The 17,903-nt window shown below is 47.4% G+C and overlaps 2 protein-coding genes across 4 annotated transcripts in view; one reads left to right on the top strand and one right to left on the bottom strand.

The window, feature by feature from the left end:
- Nucleotides 1–262: 262 nt before the first annotated feature.
- FAM161B (FAM161 centrosomal protein B) lies at nt 263–13,544 on the top strand. The gene is made up of 9 exons (XM_044918024.1): nt 263–316; nt 2,618–2,940; nt 3,863–4,413; nt 5,919–6,265; nt 6,870–6,997; nt 9,279–9,443; nt 9,680–9,779; nt 12,294–12,439; nt 13,409–13,544. The coding sequence occupies exons 1-9, from the start codon at nt 263–265 to the stop codon at nt 13,542–13,544; spliced, it is 1,950 nt and encodes a 649-aa protein (XP_044773959.1).
- A 624-nt stretch (nt 13,545–14,168) lies between these two features.
- The window catches only part of ZNF410 (zinc finger protein 410), a 42,789-nt gene continuing 39,054 nt past the window's right edge, over nt 14,169–17,903 (bottom strand). For all 3 annotated transcript variants that reach the window (XM_021679783.1, XM_044918026.1, XM_044918025.1), the window contains one exon: nt 14,169–15,961. In XM_021679783.1, coding sequence (XP_021535458.1) covers nt 15,923–15,961 — 39 coding nt within the window. In that variant the 3' untranslated portion in view covers nt 14,169–15,922. The remainder of the gene's footprint in view (nt 15,962–17,903) is intronic.

The following is a 17,903-nucleotide window of genomic DNA, read 5'->3' on the forward strand; positions in this document are numbered from 1 at the left end:
ATCACTAGCTGCTTCCGCCCCGGCCTCAGAGCCGGAAATAGAACGCGCAAAGAGTAGGCCAATCAGAAAACGATCCTCGCCAACTTGGGCGGGAAAGATTAGAGGCTCCCTGGGAAGGGGGACGGGGTCAGGCATCCGCCTGGGAGCCAATCAGAGGCCAAAGCTGGAAAGGGGCGGAACCTGATCGCGTAGCTAGTACCGTCACCGCAGCCAGCGCGTAGCCCGCCGCTGTCACCGCGGCCTTCGTCTCTGCCTCGCGGAGATGACCATCGGGAGGCCTCCGGGAGCCCCGGGCGGCGCTCAGTGGAGCCGTCAGGTGAGGAGAGAACGAGAAGGAGAGGAATTAGGGCTGCGCCCCGAAAGGAATCTCTAAGAGAGGAAACTGTTTGACGTTGCCTTGGAGACAGACGACAGGGGCGTGTCGCAGAGGGGCGTGGGATTAAAATCGGCCGCCTTTAGGGACCGGCAGGCGGACTCCCTAAGGGGTTGAGCCTTATGTCAGGCCCTTCATCGAACCACAGCGATGGCCCTCGGTTTTCGCTTATCCTGTCAACTACGCTAGGACTGATAGAACGATGTTGTCCCCATTTTGTAGAAAAGAAAACTGAGGCACAGAGAGAATAAGAAATTTGCCACAGTGGGGCACCTGGGTGGCTCAGTCGGTTAAGCGTCTGCCTTCGGCTCAGGTCATGATTGATCCCAGAGTCCTGGGACAGAGCCCCGCATCAGGCTCCCTGCTCAAGCGGGGAGTCTGCTTCTCCCTCTCTCTCTGCCCCTCCCCCCACACGCATGTGATCGCTCGCTCGCTCGCTCTCAAATAAATAAAATCTTAAAAAAAAAAAAAGAAATTTGCCATAGAATCCATACAGAAAGTAGATTGGTGGTTGCGTAGGGCTGGCAAGGAGGGAAGGGTTGGAAGCACTAAGCGAAATAGAGAGTGACTGCTAAATGGTATGAGCTTTCTTTGGGGTGATTGAAATGCTCTAAAATTGATGGTGGTGATGGTTGCACAACTCTGTGAATATACTAAAACCCATTGCATTGTACTCTTTCAGTAAGTGAATTGTATGAATTGTATGGTGTCTGAATTATATCTCAATAAAGGCATTTAAAATTTTTTTTCCCAGGATCCCATGCTCCTCAGTAGCAGCGCAAGGGCTGGAGCACATACACACGTTTGACTCAGAATCCAGTGTTCTTTTCAGTATTAGAGCTGGACCTTAGAGAATCATCCCCAAGTGTCACCTGGAGGCCTGTAGCAGCCTACCTCCAACTGATTTCTAGATGCAACCAGTCCTCTTATCCAGTCCAATCCCGGCCCCACACCTGGTTCTCTAAGGATATCTCATACCACTGTCCTCCAGCCACACTGGCGCTCCTTCTACCTCTCCAAGAGCCAAGTTTATTCCTGCTTGAAGGCCTTTGCATGTGCTTTTCCTTGAACCCAGAACGCTCTTACCCCAGATCTTAGCAAGGCCGGCTCCCTCTCATCAATCACGTGTGAGTCTAAAACTCCTCTGCAGTGAGAAAGTAAAAATCAGCCCAGGACTGAGAAAGTACAATGCAGACTGTAACAGACAAAGCTAAGGTGAGCAGCCAGATTAGCAGAAAACAATGTTTCTCCCAGGGCCAAAGTGTACCTGCAAAAAAACTAAGACCCCCTTCTAAATGATGATGCTTACCTATCAATTACTTACCCAGCCTCATTTTGTTCTAGTTACCTTTTGAATAAAAATTGCTCAGTCACTCACTTACTGAACTGTGCCGTCTTCATGACAGCATCCATCCAGATCCTCAGAATCATTCAGGATAAGCCAACCCTAGAAAAAGCCCTCCCCCCACCCTCTTACTGAAAGTCCCCACCCTGCAAGTTCCTTAATTTTTCATGGTGTACTCCAACAAATTAATAAACCTAACTCTGATTATAGATACTGTTCCTAGTGGTCTTTATCTGATGGGCTTTTATCAACAGAAAAGCTTCCCCAAACCACTTCATCACTGTATAATCTCTCAACTTATGTCTTTGATTGAATATATTGTCATCTTATATGGTCTGTCTCCCTCTCACTAGAACGTAAGCTTTGTGAGTAGGGACCTTGTTTGACTCATTCTCAGCCTAATGCCCAGTGCACATTAGGTACCAAATAAATATTTTCTAAATGAATGGAGTATTTAAACCCACTTTCTGTGACATTGTTCTTTCGGCTAGACCACATTGTTCAGTTAATTATTCATTCTTAGTAACGGGGCAGATAGAATCTTAGATAGAATTAGGAGGAAAGCAGAGGTGCAGGAAAAAGAAGATTGGCAACAAGTAAGTAAAGCCCAACTAAGGCAAGGCGCAGGGTGTGGCCGAGGTCTGGTGCGCTTCCTGGAGTGCAGGGGACAGAATGCATGCTGCAGAGTACTCGGTAACTGCTCACCTGTTGCTGCCTTTCCCTGCCCTTCAACCAAGCGTACCCCATATACCGATTTGTGAAATTTCTTTAAAGTAAGGAACACATTTTTCTTCCTTCCCAGTCCCTAATGCACAGAGACTTATTCAAAGTGAAATTAATGGTTATGTTTTGCGTAAATGTGAAATGATAGTTGACCCATCTATTCTATTTCATTGTAGGTATTTCCCCCCAAGTCCTCCTCAGACTCGGATACAGAAGAGGAGTTGTCTGGGGATGGGCTGGTTTTGCCCAGGGCTGGCAAACTGGATGACTTCCTTGGCCCAGAGGACTTGACGCTTTCTGAATCTTCTGACTCAACTGGGAGCTTTTACGAGACCCTGGAGGTAGTAAAGCAGAAAGGCAGGTGGTGCCTGTTGGAATCCCTTTATCAGTCTGACCCAGACAGTGGTGAGAACTTCTCCGAAGATGATGAGGACCTGGAGAGTTTCTTCCAAGACGAAGGCAGGGGGAAGCCACAGGTCCAGTACCCCGTGTCTCCAAGGTAAGGCACTGCAGTTCACCAGCTGCTTCATGCACAACTCTGGCCAAGTCACATCATGACTCTGGGCCTCATCCTCTTCCCAGTAAAGCAAAGACCACTTCTGCAAGTTGTCCCTTACCCAGACTCCAGCTCAGAATCAGCCTTTGGAGCCAAACATGTTCTGGTTCCTACCCAGCCGTCCTAAATCACTTTGGGTTACCCTAGTCACTGGAAGCACTGGAATTGATTAAAGGGATGTCTTTCTCACTCCCTCCCTGAGAATGGCAACAAGGTACATTTACCTTGGCCAAGCCCTGTTATATGCATGTCCGCTGCATTTATATGATATTTAATATTTATTTTCTCTTCCCACTAACCCTGTAAGTAGATATTATTTTTGCCGTTCTCCAGATGAGGAAATCGAGGTTCCAGGCAAACCCTGCTAAAGGTCACACGGCTGGTAATTGTTTGAAGCAAGATTTGAACCTGGGTCCGACTCTAAAGCCCTGCTCTGTACCCTTGCACTGTTCTCCCGCCCATATGAAAATAGTAGAATGCAGGGCGCCTGGCTGGCTCAGGCAGTGGAGTGTGCAACTCTTGATCTCGGGGCTGTGAGGTCGAGCCCCGGAGTGGGTGTGGAGATTACTTTAAAAAAATAAAATCTTTAAAAGAAAAAAACCCAGAAAATATTAGAATACAAAGTGGCAATTCTTGAATCAGTTCTGAGAAGAGACTTCCTAACGGGCTGCTAGATGGCCTGAGGGAAAGGAGGGAGGCCCAGGCTCAGAGGCCGAGGGGGGTGGGTGATGCTAGGCTGAGAAGCCGGCTGCCACCTCCTGGGAGGGAGGACTGGGGAGGAGCAGGAGGAGGAGCCAGCCTCTGGCCTCCAGCGTCCTCCATGTGTCCTCCATGTGTCCTCCACGCAGTTGCTTTCTACCCCCAGGTGTGGCCCCACAAGGCGCTGCAGCTCGCTGAGCAGCCTTCCGTCCGACGACCCCAAGGGTCAGCCCCCGCCACCCTCAGGCTCCAGGCCTCCTTCGCAGCACAGAAGCCGCAGCTCCTGGGCATCATCCATCACCGTCCCTCGGCCGTTCCACATGACTCTGCGTGAGGCCCAGAAGAAGGCCCAGTGGCTGGCCTCCCCTGCCTCCTTCGAGCGGGAGAGGAAGCAGGCCCAGCGGCAGGGCCAGGAGGAGGCCGAGTGCCACCGGCAGTTCCGGGCGCAGCCCGTGCCCGCGCACGTCTACCTGCCCCTCTACCGGGAGATCACGGAGCGCGGCGAGGCCCGCAGGCAGGCAGGGATCCAGAAGAGGAAGGAACTGCTCCTCTCCTCCTTGAAGCCCTTCAGCTTCCTAGTGAAGGAGGAACAGAGAAAGGAAGCCGCTAAACAGAGGGAGTTAGCCGCCACAGCCAAGGCCAAGGTCCCCAAGCAGAAGGCCACCAGAAGGATCCCCAAGTCCATTCTGGAGCCAGCCCTTGGGGACAAACTCCAGGGTAAAGACCCCCCCCACACACACACCTTGCTGCCTGCTGCCTGGGGGCTACCAAGAGCTGCTGCGGGGATGTAGGCTCGGGGGTCAGCCTGGCTGAGAGAGAAATTCATTGCTCGGGAGGACCGGCCTCCGGGCCACGCTCAGGGCAGGCCGTGGGGTAGGGCTGGCTCTGTCTGTGCCGTGGGGAGCCCTGGCACGAGTGGGCCGTGCGAGGTGGCGCAGCATTCCCCAGCTCGGTCCTGTGAGCGCTGCCAGAGAGACGGCGAATGCGCGGAGAGCCAGGGAGACACGGCCAAGGACTGGCTTAGGCCAGTGCCGCCTCCAGCTGGCCCTGAGGCCCACTCCCACCCCCCCCCATCCTGGTGAGATGCACATTCCAAGAACCAGGGTTCGATAAAAGGACTCAGGCTTTACTCGTTCAGTAAGGTGCCAGGCCCTGTCTGGGATAGACATGGAGTTGGTGGACACAGGAGGAAGACAGGTACTAGATAACAAAGCTACAGATGAGAGGGGTCTGCAAGGATGAAAGGCTTGCCCCTCACAGAGCACAGGACAGAGGGACCTAGCTTCGCATGTGGTGAGGCTGCGGGAGCAGATAGGGAAGGGCCCTGGGGGAAGTGAGCGCTGAGGCGGACCCTGAAGGATGGGAAGAGGGAGGAAGAGTGAGCCAGAGAGAACCGCGCAGAGGTCAGAGGCCGGAGGCCGCTGAGCACATTCAAGGGACGACAAGGGGCAGGAGAGAAGAGGGGGTGGGGAGGGAGAGGCAGGCCCGAGCCACACCTGGGGGCTTGTAGCCGTGGGAGGAAGTTTGGACTTCATCCAAGGGCACTGGGGGGGCCACTGAAGGGCTCTAAGTAGGCTGGCTCCGGATCAGATCTGCCGCTTGGGAAGATCATTGAGTGGGGAGGGCCGGGCCTGGAGGGATGTTGGTCTGGATGCAGTTCAGCGGAGAGATGGTGAAGTTAGCAGCAGGGACGGTGAGGAGAGGCCAGACCGGAGCACGCTTGAAGAGCAGAGACCACAAAACTTGGGACTGACCAGAGAAGGCAGGCAAGAATGATTTGGGCAACAGCGTTAGCCTCTGGGTGGGTGGCGGGGACTTGCCCTGAGCCGAGGGGGACCTGGGAGAGGAGGGGTGACGGGCCTGCCCCTCCAGCTCCGCCTTGGAAGAAGGACCCACAGAGAGCGCTCAGTCCGTGTCCATGGTGGCTGCCTCACAGCCTACTGGCACCTGGCAGCCGTGTCCTGGCCAGTGTTTATGAACGAACTCTCCAGAAAAGACAAAGCAAGCTGATCTGTAGTGTTTGCCATTTTCCGTGGTCTAAGTACACCTCTCCTGGCCAACGCGGAGCTTCCCATATGACGTCAGCTGGTACCCGAAATTCCTGCAAAGTTGTCGGTCGGCTCCGGCACACCACTGCTAGCGTTTGAGGGAACATTCTCCAAACCTTTAGGGATGCGGTGGGGTCCGCCTCTCCCATCACCTCCCTGACTTTTTCTCCACAGAAGCAGAACTCTTCAGGAAAATTCGCATCCAGATGCGAGCCCTAGACATGCTCCAGAAGGCCTCCTCCCCCGTCGCCTTCTCCGGAGGCCGGCCTGACCCACAGCCTCGCACAGCTACCCGAACCCAGAAGGAAAAGCTTGCGTTTCTGCACCCTGACTTTGGATTCCAGCCTCGGGTGAATCCTGCCGTCCCTGACTACGAAGGCCTTTACAAGGCCTTCCAGAGAAGAGCTGCCAAGAGAAGGGAGGCCAGGGAGGGGACCCGCAACAAGCCCTTCTTGCTGAGAACCAGCAGCCTGCGTGGCGCTCAGCGGCCCAGTGATGCCGCCACGTCCGGAGGGAGGAGGGTGAGAGCCTGGGCAGGTGCAGGAGGGGCAGGGCCCGGGACTCAGCGGACCAGCCAGTCTCAAGGGGAGGCACTTCTCCTGACATTTTCCTATCTTTTTTTTTTTAAAAAAAACCCTGGCTCATTATAGAAGACTGATGATGAGTCATTGACCTCTATCTCTGAAACTAGTAATACATTATACGTGAATCAATTGAATTTAAATTTTAAAAAGTTAAAAAAAAACAACACTGGCTCAGTTGTAAGCGCCACAATTCCTATAAACTTAGTACCATAAGAATACTTTCTTTCTTTGCCTCCCTAGAGGGAACTTCTCTAAAGGAAATTTGCAGAAATAAATCCAAGTCTAGAACACAGGGAGTTGGGACCAATTGCTCACGTCCCTATATCAATTCTAAAGAACTCTTCTCATCTGATTTTAAAACTTTAGGATTGTTATCCAACTTTAGGCCTGGTAATAAACTCATTACTCTTTCTCTAATCCCAGAAAGAAAAAAAAAAAGATTCTTGGTCTGACTAGTCCTTCACTGAAATTGAATCCTAGGTTAGAATAGAAACTAGTCACACATTGCTGTCCCATCAATACCAACCTTCATTTCTTCCAGGACTCTCCACAGCCACCAGCCACACCGCTGCCAAGGAGTCGTTCTCTGAGTGGCCTTGCTTCCCTCTCTGCCCACACCCTCCCTGTGCACATCACGGACATCACCAGGAAGAGGGAATCTGCAGTCAGGTGAGTGGTCGGGCTCGAGATCTTGGCCCAGGATCGAGATCAGTCGTCAGCGCCCGGGTCTTGACCCCGATGCTAGAAACCACCCTGCTGCTGGGCCTCCTCTTCGGTTATTAGAGAGACCTATAGGGGTGGAAGGGAACTCTTTGAGCGGGACAGGAATACACGTAACGCTCCACACGTAGTGCTGGAGAACACCTGGCCATCCCTCAGCAGATAGTCAACTCTGTGCCCGTCACAATGGCAAGGCTGGAGATACCTTATGGAACCTCTAGTTCTTGTCTAGTATGAAATACAGAAAAACGAAGTTACCATATTTTGCAAGAAGTGCTTTGGTGGGGGAATACAGGGAAACTTGGGGGCACTGGTCAGCCTGGGCCAGGGGTCTCTTTAATAGATCTCTGAAGAATGAGGAGTTAGCCGAAGGCTGGAAAGAAAGAAGATTCCAGAGAGAACACCATGGGGGAAGACCCACAGACAGAAGAGGGAGCCATTAGGAACAGGAATGCAGAGGCGCATGGCGGCAGGTGGCGGGCCCAGCCACAAAGAGAAGGCATCCACCGCACAGATTTGAGATTCTCTGAGATTCATCTTTGGGGAAGTCTCAGAAGTTGGTTGGGAAGCAGGAGCCTCCTTACTTTTTTTTTTTTTTCAAGATTTTATTTATTTCTTTGACAGAGAGAGACACAGCGAGAGAGGGAACACAAGCAGGGGGAGTGGGGGAGGGAGGAGCAGGCTCCCCGCAGAGCAGGGAGCCCGACGCGGGGCTCGATCCCAGGACCCCGGGATCATGACCTGAGCCGAAGGCAGACGCTTAACGACTGAGCCACCCAGGCGCCCGAGCCTCCTTACTTTTTAATTCTTTAACTGACCTGACTCTGTCATGGTCCTGCTGTCATCAAACCAGCACCCCAGCAAGAGCTCCTCCACTAGACCTCTGAGCTGAAGTCAGCAGGAAAGGGCGTGGTAATCCAAGCAGCTGAGCTCTGGGAGAGGACTAGCATCCTAGTGCTTTCCTGTGGGGCTCACAGAGGAGAACACAGGACCTACTTGGCTCTTGAGGACCCACAATGGGGATCTTAGAAATGTATTTAGAATCCAAGGGATACTCCCTTCTTCCTCAAATGTCTTAGAGCGACTAAATGAAGGCTAAATGCATCAGTATCTTGAGGCCCCAGTAAGGTAGGCCTTAGGAACCAGACGCTGGTGCCTCTAGGGGATGTCCATATCTGCTTCCCAGCAACAGGGAGTTTGATATAATAGCAGACTCAGCTTTCATGCCTTCCTTCCTAATCTGTTCATTTGAATGTAAATAATCCAAATGCAAGAGTCTTTTTTTTAATACATATTTTTTATTTTTTTATTTATTTTTAAAATTTTATGTATTTGAGAGAGAATGAGAGAGAGCGAGCGAGCATCAGAAGGGGGAGGGTCAGAGGGAGAAGCCGACTCTCCGCTGAGCAGGGAGACCGATGCAGGACTCAATCCTGGGACTCCAGGATCGTGACCTGAGCCGAACGAGGGCAGTCACTTAATGACCTGAGCCACCCAGGCGCCCCAAATGCAAGAGTCTTGACTGTTGTTTCTTTTGGTAGAAACTCCCCATAGTACCTTGTCAAATGATACTTAGACAAACTAGGTGCTGTAAGTTAACCCCAAACTGTGCATGGAAAGAGGCCTTTCTTCAGTTCTCTGTGAAAATGCAGATTTGTATTCCCAAGGGACCATGACCCCCGGTACCTTCCAGTCCACCCTTTACAGCACAGAGGTCAAGTTGGGAGTCAGACATCCTGGTTCAAATCTTGGCTTTTCCACTGGCATGCTGGGTGGCTTTGAATAAGTGGCTTACCCTCTCTGAACCTCAGTCTCCTTGCCTATAAAAAGAGGGGCTTACAGTTCTTACCTCATAGGGCAGTTATGAAGATAATGGATATAAAGCCCTTGATCCCTTTATGCTCTTGGTTCAGAGTAGGTAGCTCAGCAAATGGCAGCTCTTAGAATCATTTTGTTTCCAGACAGGCCAGAAGCCTGAGTGTAAGGATATTTTAACTCATATGTTTTTCAGTTCAATTAATGAACTTCTCCTGGGGCAGAAAATCACTGTGTCCATAGTGCTGGGAAGGCTTGTTCTGCCAATCTCAGAATCCTGTTCTTTCTGAAATGCCAGTGTGGTAAATCACTCCCTTCATAGAAAACACCATTTTACTTTCCAGAGAGGTTACTAAGATTGCTTTTAAATATACTCAAGTTGGTCATCTGTATGGTTTTTGCGTCCTCTCTTTAGAAGTTCACTTGAAAAAAAGGACAAAGCAGATGAGAGTACTCAGTGGTTGGAGATGCACAAAAAGAAGTGTCAAGCGATGTCTAAATCCGTGACCTTGCGTGCGAAAGCCATGGATCCCCATCAAAGCCTGGAGGAGGTGTTCAAAGCAAAGCTGAAAGAGAATCGGTCAGTGTCCTCCATGTGTCAAAGGGTGTGCCTGTCTTGGGATCCAACAGATCATTGGCCTTGAACAACGGCAAAATGGAGTTATTAGAGTAGACTCCTTTAATTGCACACAGTCCAGGATTTTGCTAGGCACAGTTAGGAATTTACAATGTCCTTGGGAATTACTCCGCTTAATTGGAGTGAAGGGTATTTCAGATTGGAAAAAGAATTCATTCTAAAAATCTTGTTAATTCCAGGAACAAAGACCGTAAAAGAGCAAAAGAGTATAAGAAAGAATTGGAAGAAATGAAGAAGAGAATACAGACAAGGCCGTATCTCTTCGAACAAGTTACCAAGGTAAAACTAAACCATCATTCACTTTCTTTCAGTCTTGGATGAAAGGGCTCTTAGAAATGACGGAAAAATTTATTTTTAAAGATTTTATTTGTCAGAGAGAGAGAGACAAAGGGAGAACACAACCACGGGGGAGGGTTTGAGGGAAAGGGAGAAACAGACTCCCCATTGGGCAGGGAGCCTGACTCAGGGCTCAATCCCAGGACCCTGGGATCATGACCTGAGCCAAAGGCAGATGCTTAACCGACTGAGCCACCCAGGCATCCCAATGATGGAACAGTTTAATATCTGGGTATTAATAACATTTCCTGGAGGCTCAGAAAGATTCTAAATTGGGCCTGTTTTATTAATTACCATCCCACCCCCCACCCCCACCCCCAATAAGTAGTGCAGTGGTGAATGTTGCTTGGACTGATTTCATCCAAGACTGGACTCCAGAGACATCTATTGGGAGTATTTCACTTTCTGGAGTGTTTGCTACAGTCTAGCTTTCAGTTTGAATCATGGTGAGGGCTAGATCCCACATACCCAGTGACAGTTTGGCTGTGTTAACGAGACGATCTTTAACTTACTAACATCATCTCTCCCCCTGCAGTGCTGGTCCCCCCGGGCATCCCCAGCCTCTAGAGCTGTGGCAGGCACATTTATGGGTCTTCAGACATTGAGATGCTCACAAGCACCCCATAAAGCCCTTTTCAGATTAAGTGGCTTTCAGGATGGAAGAATCATTTTAAGGTGTTCTCTAGACCTCTAGGGAAGTTGGACCCAGTTGAGATCTCTCCCTAAGAAAGCTCTGGAGCTATCTGAACAGCCTTAGAAAGGCCACCATCCCTGGAGGTTTTGGGTTGTATCAGACTCTGTAGATCCTTCTTCTCTCCAGTTTCAGAAAAAAGTTGGGGTTTCCTAGTGACCTGATTCCAACTGCTGGACATTATCTCCATCTTACAGCCAGTGTGTTATGTAGGCATTTCCCAGGTACACTCCTCCCCACCCCCATACATGCCACACACAGACTCACACATGCTGGACAGTCTTGGGTTTACTTAGCAACTTGCATTGTTCAAAATCTCTCATAATGACCTTTCTTCTTTAATTTTTTCAAGCAAAGCTCACTCTCTGATCTCAACAGATGTTTCACCACTCTAGGAAAAATACAAAGTGCTCTATATGATTTTGCTTAAATCAAAACAAACAAGAAATAACCTTTTTCTGGTCCACGTGCAGACCATCTATCCTGTTAAGAGTGTTACTAGTGGGACGCCTCGGTGGCTTAATCAGTTAAGCGTCTGCCTTTGGCTCAGGTCATGATTCTGGGGTCCTGGGATTGAGTCTGGCATCGGGCTCCTTGCTCAGTGGGGAGTCTGCTTCTCCCTCTGCCTGCCGCTCCCCCTGCTTATGCTCTCTGACAAATAAAAATCTTAAAAAAAAAAAAGTGTTACTAGTGTAGTTTATTTCCTATTTGTTATATGTTAGTGGGGTTTTTTTGATATCTTAGTGTTCATGATAATGGTTTGTTTTTATTTTTTATTTATTTTTTTAAATTTATTTATTTGACACAGAGAGATACAGCAAGAGAGGGAACACAAGCAGGGGGAGTGGGAGAGGGAGAAGCAGGCTTCCCACGGAGCAGAGAGCCCGATGTGGGGCTCGATCCCAGGACCCTGGGATCATGACCTGAGCCGAAGGCAGACGCTTAATGACTGAGCCACCCAGGCGCCCCTGGTTTTTAAATCTTTTTTTTTTTTTGAAGATTATTTATTTACTCTAGGGACACCGAGGTGGCTCAGTCGGTTAAGTGTCTGCCTTCGGCTCAGGTCATGATCCCAGGGTCCCGGGATTGAGCCCCACATCAGGCTCCTTGCTCCGCCAGGAGCCTACTTCTCCCTCTGCCTGCCGCTCCCCTGCTTGTGCGTTCTCTCTCTCTCTGACAAACAAACAATTTTTTTTAAAAGATATTTATTTACTCTAGAAAGAGAACACAAGCAGGAGGGGCAGAGGGAGAGAGAATCTCAGTTGACTCTGCACTGAGTGTGCAGCCGGACTCCCGGGGCTCAGTCCCAGGACCCTGAGATCATGACCTGAGCCAAAACCAAGAGTTGAACGCATAACCAACTGCACCACTCAGGCGCCCCTGGTTGTTTTTAAATCTTAAAATGTTTTTTAGTCCATTTTTTCATCTGAGTCTCACTTGGTCTTCCAAAAATCTAAATCCTTGCTTCTCAAAGGTGTGGCTCCCAAATCAACAATTGGCATCTCCTGGGAGTGTTAGATGTACAGAACTGTGAGCCTTATCTGAGACCTACCAAATGAGAATTTACATTAATAACAAGATCTTCAGGTAGTTCCTATGCACTTTAAGGCTTGAAAAGGCTCGAAGAAATTTTCATGCACACCAGTGCCCAGCATTAATGGGGAGTTGGGGTAGGGGGCAATTTTAGGCATACAGATGAAGCAAGTGATTTAGAATTACCTGGTAATTCACAAGACAGCTCCAGCAGATTAATTTCCATTCCACAGGACCTTGCCAGGAGAGCCGCAGAACAACGGTATCGAGACACCCTGCAGCAGGCTGGGCTGGATGAAGACTTTGTGAGGAACAAGGGTCAGGGCAGCCGGGCTGTGCGATGGCGGGAGCAGTCAGTAGTCCGTGACTGTCCCAGGTAATCTCAGCTGCTCCTTGTTACCCTGCAGCTCTCAAACTGCCATCCCTTGTAATGCCACCACTCGTATATTTTGAGATCACAATCCTGTATGTACAGAATACCAACCCAGAGATCTCCACATAACACATTTAAAATGGGAGAATAATGCAGTTATAAATAAAATATAACTATTGTATACGAGGTGTAGATTCCTTCAATTTGAAACAGATCATTTTTCCAATTCTAGTTACAGGGCCATCAATCAAAAGTATTACTTCACTTTTGAAGAACAAACGTATGTGTGTCTGTGGGTGTAAAGGCGCCCCCATGTATATTTTTACTTACTATAAAATGATAAAACTATTTTTCTAGCACTTTTTATTTTGTTTGGATAACTGAAGGTAAAAACCTATATAGAGCCACAATAAAAGCTGTACTGTCCTGAACAATCAAAGCCTTTCTTTTCCCCTCAGCATGGTCACCACGGCTTGTTAAAATCTAGCACTCATGGGGCGCCTGGGTGGCTCAGTCGTTGGGCGTCTGCCTTCGGCTCGGGTCACGATCCCAAGGTCCTGGGATCGAGTCCCCCCATCAGGCTCCATGCCCCGCAGGAGGCCTGCTTCTCCCTCTCCCACTCCCCCTGCTTGTGTTCCCTCTCTCGCTGTGTCTCTGTCAAATAAATAAATAAAATCTTTTAGAAAAATAAAAATAAAAAAATAAAATCTAGCACTCATTAAAAACGTAACTCATTAGCAGCACCCCGCCATTGGTAAGTGAAGGGGAGAAAAGCATAGTATCGCCATTACTCTCAACTTTTGTTTCTTAAATCCTAATGGCCCCTCCCCTAATTCCTATCCCAGTTTTCCCCCTAGAAATTTCCCTTTACACCCCATATAAAATAATGAAAATGTTGAAACCATCCTTAAGCCTTACATAATGCTTTAATTAAAAACATTTTATTTCATAATGCTTTAATTTATTCTGTAGCACCCATGAAACTACAAAACTCAGCACCAGAAATGCACAGCAGGATTTAGAAGAATCTCTACAGCAGCCTACAAGCCCCAAGAAAGAACTGGAAGAGCTGTCTTATGAATTGCTAGATAATTTCAAATCACTTGCTTAATCAGTAACACTTAAAATTACTGCTTTTCAGTATTAACCAGCTAACTTGGGGTTGAGTCAAGGCAAGCAAAACTTGGCTTCTGAGTCATGGCTACTCTTGGAGAATGGGGAAAAGAGTAGTAGCAGGGGGAAAAAAAAGCAGATGACAAACAGGGAATGAATGGTTTAAGTAAATCAAAGTGAACAACCTCAGGGCAGAGGGATCAGAGCTGAGTTAAGCATTCTTGCTTTGTGCCTCCTACTTTAAAAAAAAAGGGCACAAGCCCAAATGCCTAACAGAGGCTAGTTAGGAAACAAAGAGATCACATGGGCTGGGTATAAGATAGTAGGAGACAGTAGAGACTAGAGTCTCCGCTAGAACACAGGCCCAGAACTGCCACATCAAGTGAGCTTTCAACAGAAGCCAGAAATTTGCATGTTGGCAACTAATTTAAAAATTATTTAGAAATATTGTGTGGGGTAGGAAGGGAAAAATGAAGGGGGGAAATCGGAGGGGGAGACGAACCGTGAGAGACTGTGGACTCTGAGAAACAAACTGAGGGTTCTAGCGGGGAGGGGGTGGGGGATGGGTCGGCCTGGTGATGGGTAATTAAAGAGGGCATGGACTGAATGGAGCACTGGGTGTTATACGCAAACAGTGAATCATGGAACACTACATCAAAAAAAATTAAAAAAAAAAAAAAATACCATGTGGGAGTAACAAAACACCTGCAGGATGACAAGCTTGCATCTTCTAGTACAGGGTCTCCCAACCTCATACTATCGACATTTTGAGCCAGATAAGTCTGTGTTGGGTGCTGGGAGAGGGGGCTGTCCTGTAAATTTAGGATGTGTAGCAGCATCCCTGGCTTCTACTCGCTAGATGCCAGTAACTCCCTCTCCCCAGTTGTGACGAACAAAAATGCCTCTAGATATTGCCACATGTGGGGCAGGGGGCAGGCAATAAATGTTGCCAATTAAGAACCATGCTACAGTATAACAGTAAGGCTACAGGAAGTAAAAACTGGCAAATTAAGAATACAAGAAATTGATATGAACTCAATCTACATAGCAAAGGATGATTATGCATGTCATTAACAAATTAAGAACTATATTTATTTATTACAGCAGTTAATTCTTTCCTGTTATCTGTTTAGAATATGCCACTGTGTGCATGGTATGTATGTGTCAGCATGAGGTTCATTTTAAATAAAGTGAAAATTCTCTGACAGCCGTGATTTTCTACTAGTAAGTGATCTCTGGAACACTCTTCTTCTCACCAATGATTAATCAGATATTCTCTAACAGCTGTAGAGACAGGATTATAGCAAGAGTGCCTACTCTTAACAGAAGCACATTTCTCATGTTTTTGTTTTTTTTAACTCTCTGGAAAAATTCAAAAGTATGTTATTATTGCCATTTTCCAGACTCAGACATGGTCCCTTCTGGTGACGACAGAGCGGTACTATGATAACTACTATCTAGGTTTGCTAGTTAGAGATGAAGATGTTCTGTTCCCCAAGACTCCTGGGCTCAGTTTTACCTGCATGGAATCCAAAGGGTAAATCAGTGCCCTCTCTTAAAGGGAAAGCCTGAACTATTTTCTTGATCTCCTCTCTAAGTAAACAGGTTTTGTCCAAAACAAGGAACCAAAGAACTGACTGGGCTGTCTTGTTTATTTAAAGGGAAAACAACTGAAGCTCTGAATCATGTGATATTTAACTTTAAAAAAACAAAAAACCTTTTAACATGCTACTGTATATTCCATAAACAAAGAAAGCAAACTGACCAAGTAGAAGTGGATATGACAAGATAGTACCTCAGCCCGGGCCAAGTAGGGATTCAAGTAATTTATTTTTTTGCAGCCCAGCGGCAGAGTCTCTTACTCAGGTTGCTAAAGGGAGAATGCTACAGCAGAACTGGCATCACTCCCTTCTCCAAAGCAACAAGGCATCTTGAAAGCTCAACTTCTTGGTGAAGTTTTATGGTTGGTGGCAGGACTTAGTTCATCCATGTGAAAAGACAGCTGAGTCGGGGATGAAAATTCTTCAGAGGAAAATCCCATCTCAACAGTCATACTGAAGAAATTTCAGCCAACACATAATCCAATTCCCTTTTGGGAGAAGTCCTTCCCAAAATTTTGTAGTGGGAAGAGAGGTAGGTACAGTTACCCAGCCCACATTCACTGCTTTCTTCCTTGTCTGGATCAGATGTGGTTTGAAGAGAAGCTCTCCCACATTCATCTTCTATGTCAGGAAAGATGAACAGAGGCAGACGCGGGGTCCTGTCCTTCACAGATTCATTTTGGTTCTGGCAGACCATGAGCCAGAAGCATCCTGTTCCCACTACGTGCACTCTGGGATCAGACGGAGCTGCTCTTCCAGGAGTCAGTGCCCATGCTCATGTCCGGCTTTCAGTTAATTCTCCTTGGTTTAGTAACTGTAAAAGATGAAAACCAAATCTGGAATAAAGGCTACCAATGAATAACAGGAAAAATAATTCGTACTAAGGAAAAGGTTTATGAGTGGGAGTGGGGAATGCACAGCTGAGGTGAGTCAAGGATACCTAGCTCCAAAGCAAGAGAACATATAGACTGATAGATCTCTTTCATATCCTGGCCTTGGGATAGCATTTTGGCCAATTCACGATGCTGGCATGTTCACTATGGCAATAAAAGATCTTGAGTCCATAAGCCAAACTATTGTTTGTGTAGTCACGTACTCACTAGTCAGTGATGGAGGCATCCATAACTTACAGATACATCAGAAATAGAACCAAAAATCTTACGTCAGTCAGTGTTAGTCCAAAGTACAGGCAGAACGCTCAAGGAGAAGTAAGAGGAATGGGAAGCTATTCCCAATAAGTTCTATATGAAAGCTAGAAACCACCCATAAGGAATCCAGCAATTCGGGGCGCCTGGGTGGCTCAGCCGTTAAGCGTCTGCCTTCAGCTCAGGTCATGATCCCAGGGTCCTGGGATTGAGCCCCGCATCGGGCTCCCTGCTCGGCGGGAAGCCTGCTTCTCCCTCTCCCACTCCCCGCTTGTCTTCCCTCTCTCGCTGTGTCTCTGTCTGTCAAATAAATAAAAAATATATATAAAAAACAGAGAAAAAGGAAACCAGCAATTCCCAGGGCTTAGAAGGATACCTCTCCTAGGATGGAGACAAGCCTGAGACTTCAAGAGGGTGGCAGCAAAAACAGACTTTCTACTCTACACTCAAGGCTTTCTGTTGAAAGGCAGTTCTGTACAATAATTGATGAACTTGGGTTCCGTTTTATTATGAGAATGAGATGGGAATAACAGTGAAATTCAGAATAAAAATTTGGCTTAGTAAAATATAACCAGATAAATTCTTGGGCTGAAGATAGATTTACTTGGTGATCTCATTTTGAATGAAAGTACTTTATACAGTAGAATAAGATGGAATATGAAGAAATTTAAACAAAATTTAAATTTAAAAATTTAAAGAAACCACAAATTTCATTTGATGCTATGTGGTGGGGATATAAGAATGGTGTCTTTTTAATCTAGGTCAAGATCCAGATGTTTGCACTCAAATTTAGCAATGGCACTTTATGAGAAATCTTAAAAGAATTTGTAATTTGTTTTCCTCCTTTTTGGGACAAATTCTGATATATTCAAGGCTAGCTGGCAATCATTTACACTGCCTCCTGAGTTCAAGAATGTGAGCTCAATGTGACTACAGAACCCACTTGGGATGCCTTTTAGTCAGCAGAGGTCCAAAAGCCCTGGGGTTCCAGGTGGGCCAGCACAATGAGTCCTGTGATTTGCAGGAGACTGGGTAACACTGAGGGGAAAATAAAAATTGTCCAGTCTGAACCATCGGGATAAGATGTAGTTTTGATAGGGCGCCTGGGTGGCTCAGTTGTTTAAGTGTCTGCCTTCGGCTCAGGTCATGATCTCAGGGTCCTGGGATCGAGTCCCGCATCGGGCTCCTTGCTTAGCAGGGAGCCTGCTTCTCCCTCTGCCTGCCACTCCCCCTGCTTGTACTCTCCCTCTCTCTTTCTCTCTGGCAAATAAATAAATAAATAAATAAAATCTTAAAAAAAAAAAAAAAGATGTAGTTTTGATAGATTTCCTTTTTTTTTTTTTTAAGAGGATAGTCTTTTTAAAGTATGAGTCATTCATTTATTTAATTAAAAAAATTTTTTTTGATGTAGTGTTCCATGATTCACTGTTTGTGTATAACACCCAGTGCTCCATGCAGAACGTGCCCTCCCTAATACCCATCACCAGGCTAACCCATCCTCCCACCCCCCTCCCCTCTAGAACCCTCAGTTTGTTTTTCAGAATCCATCGTCTCTCATGGTTCATCTCTCCCTCTGATTTCCCCCCCTTCATTCTTCCCCTCCTGCTATCT

This window comes from Neomonachus schauinslandi, chromosome 9 (genome assembly GCF_002201575.2).
Source record: "Neomonachus schauinslandi chromosome 9, ASM220157v2, whole genome shotgun sequence".
NCBI lineage: Eukaryota > Metazoa > Chordata > Mammalia > Carnivora > Phocidae > Neomonachus > Neomonachus schauinslandi.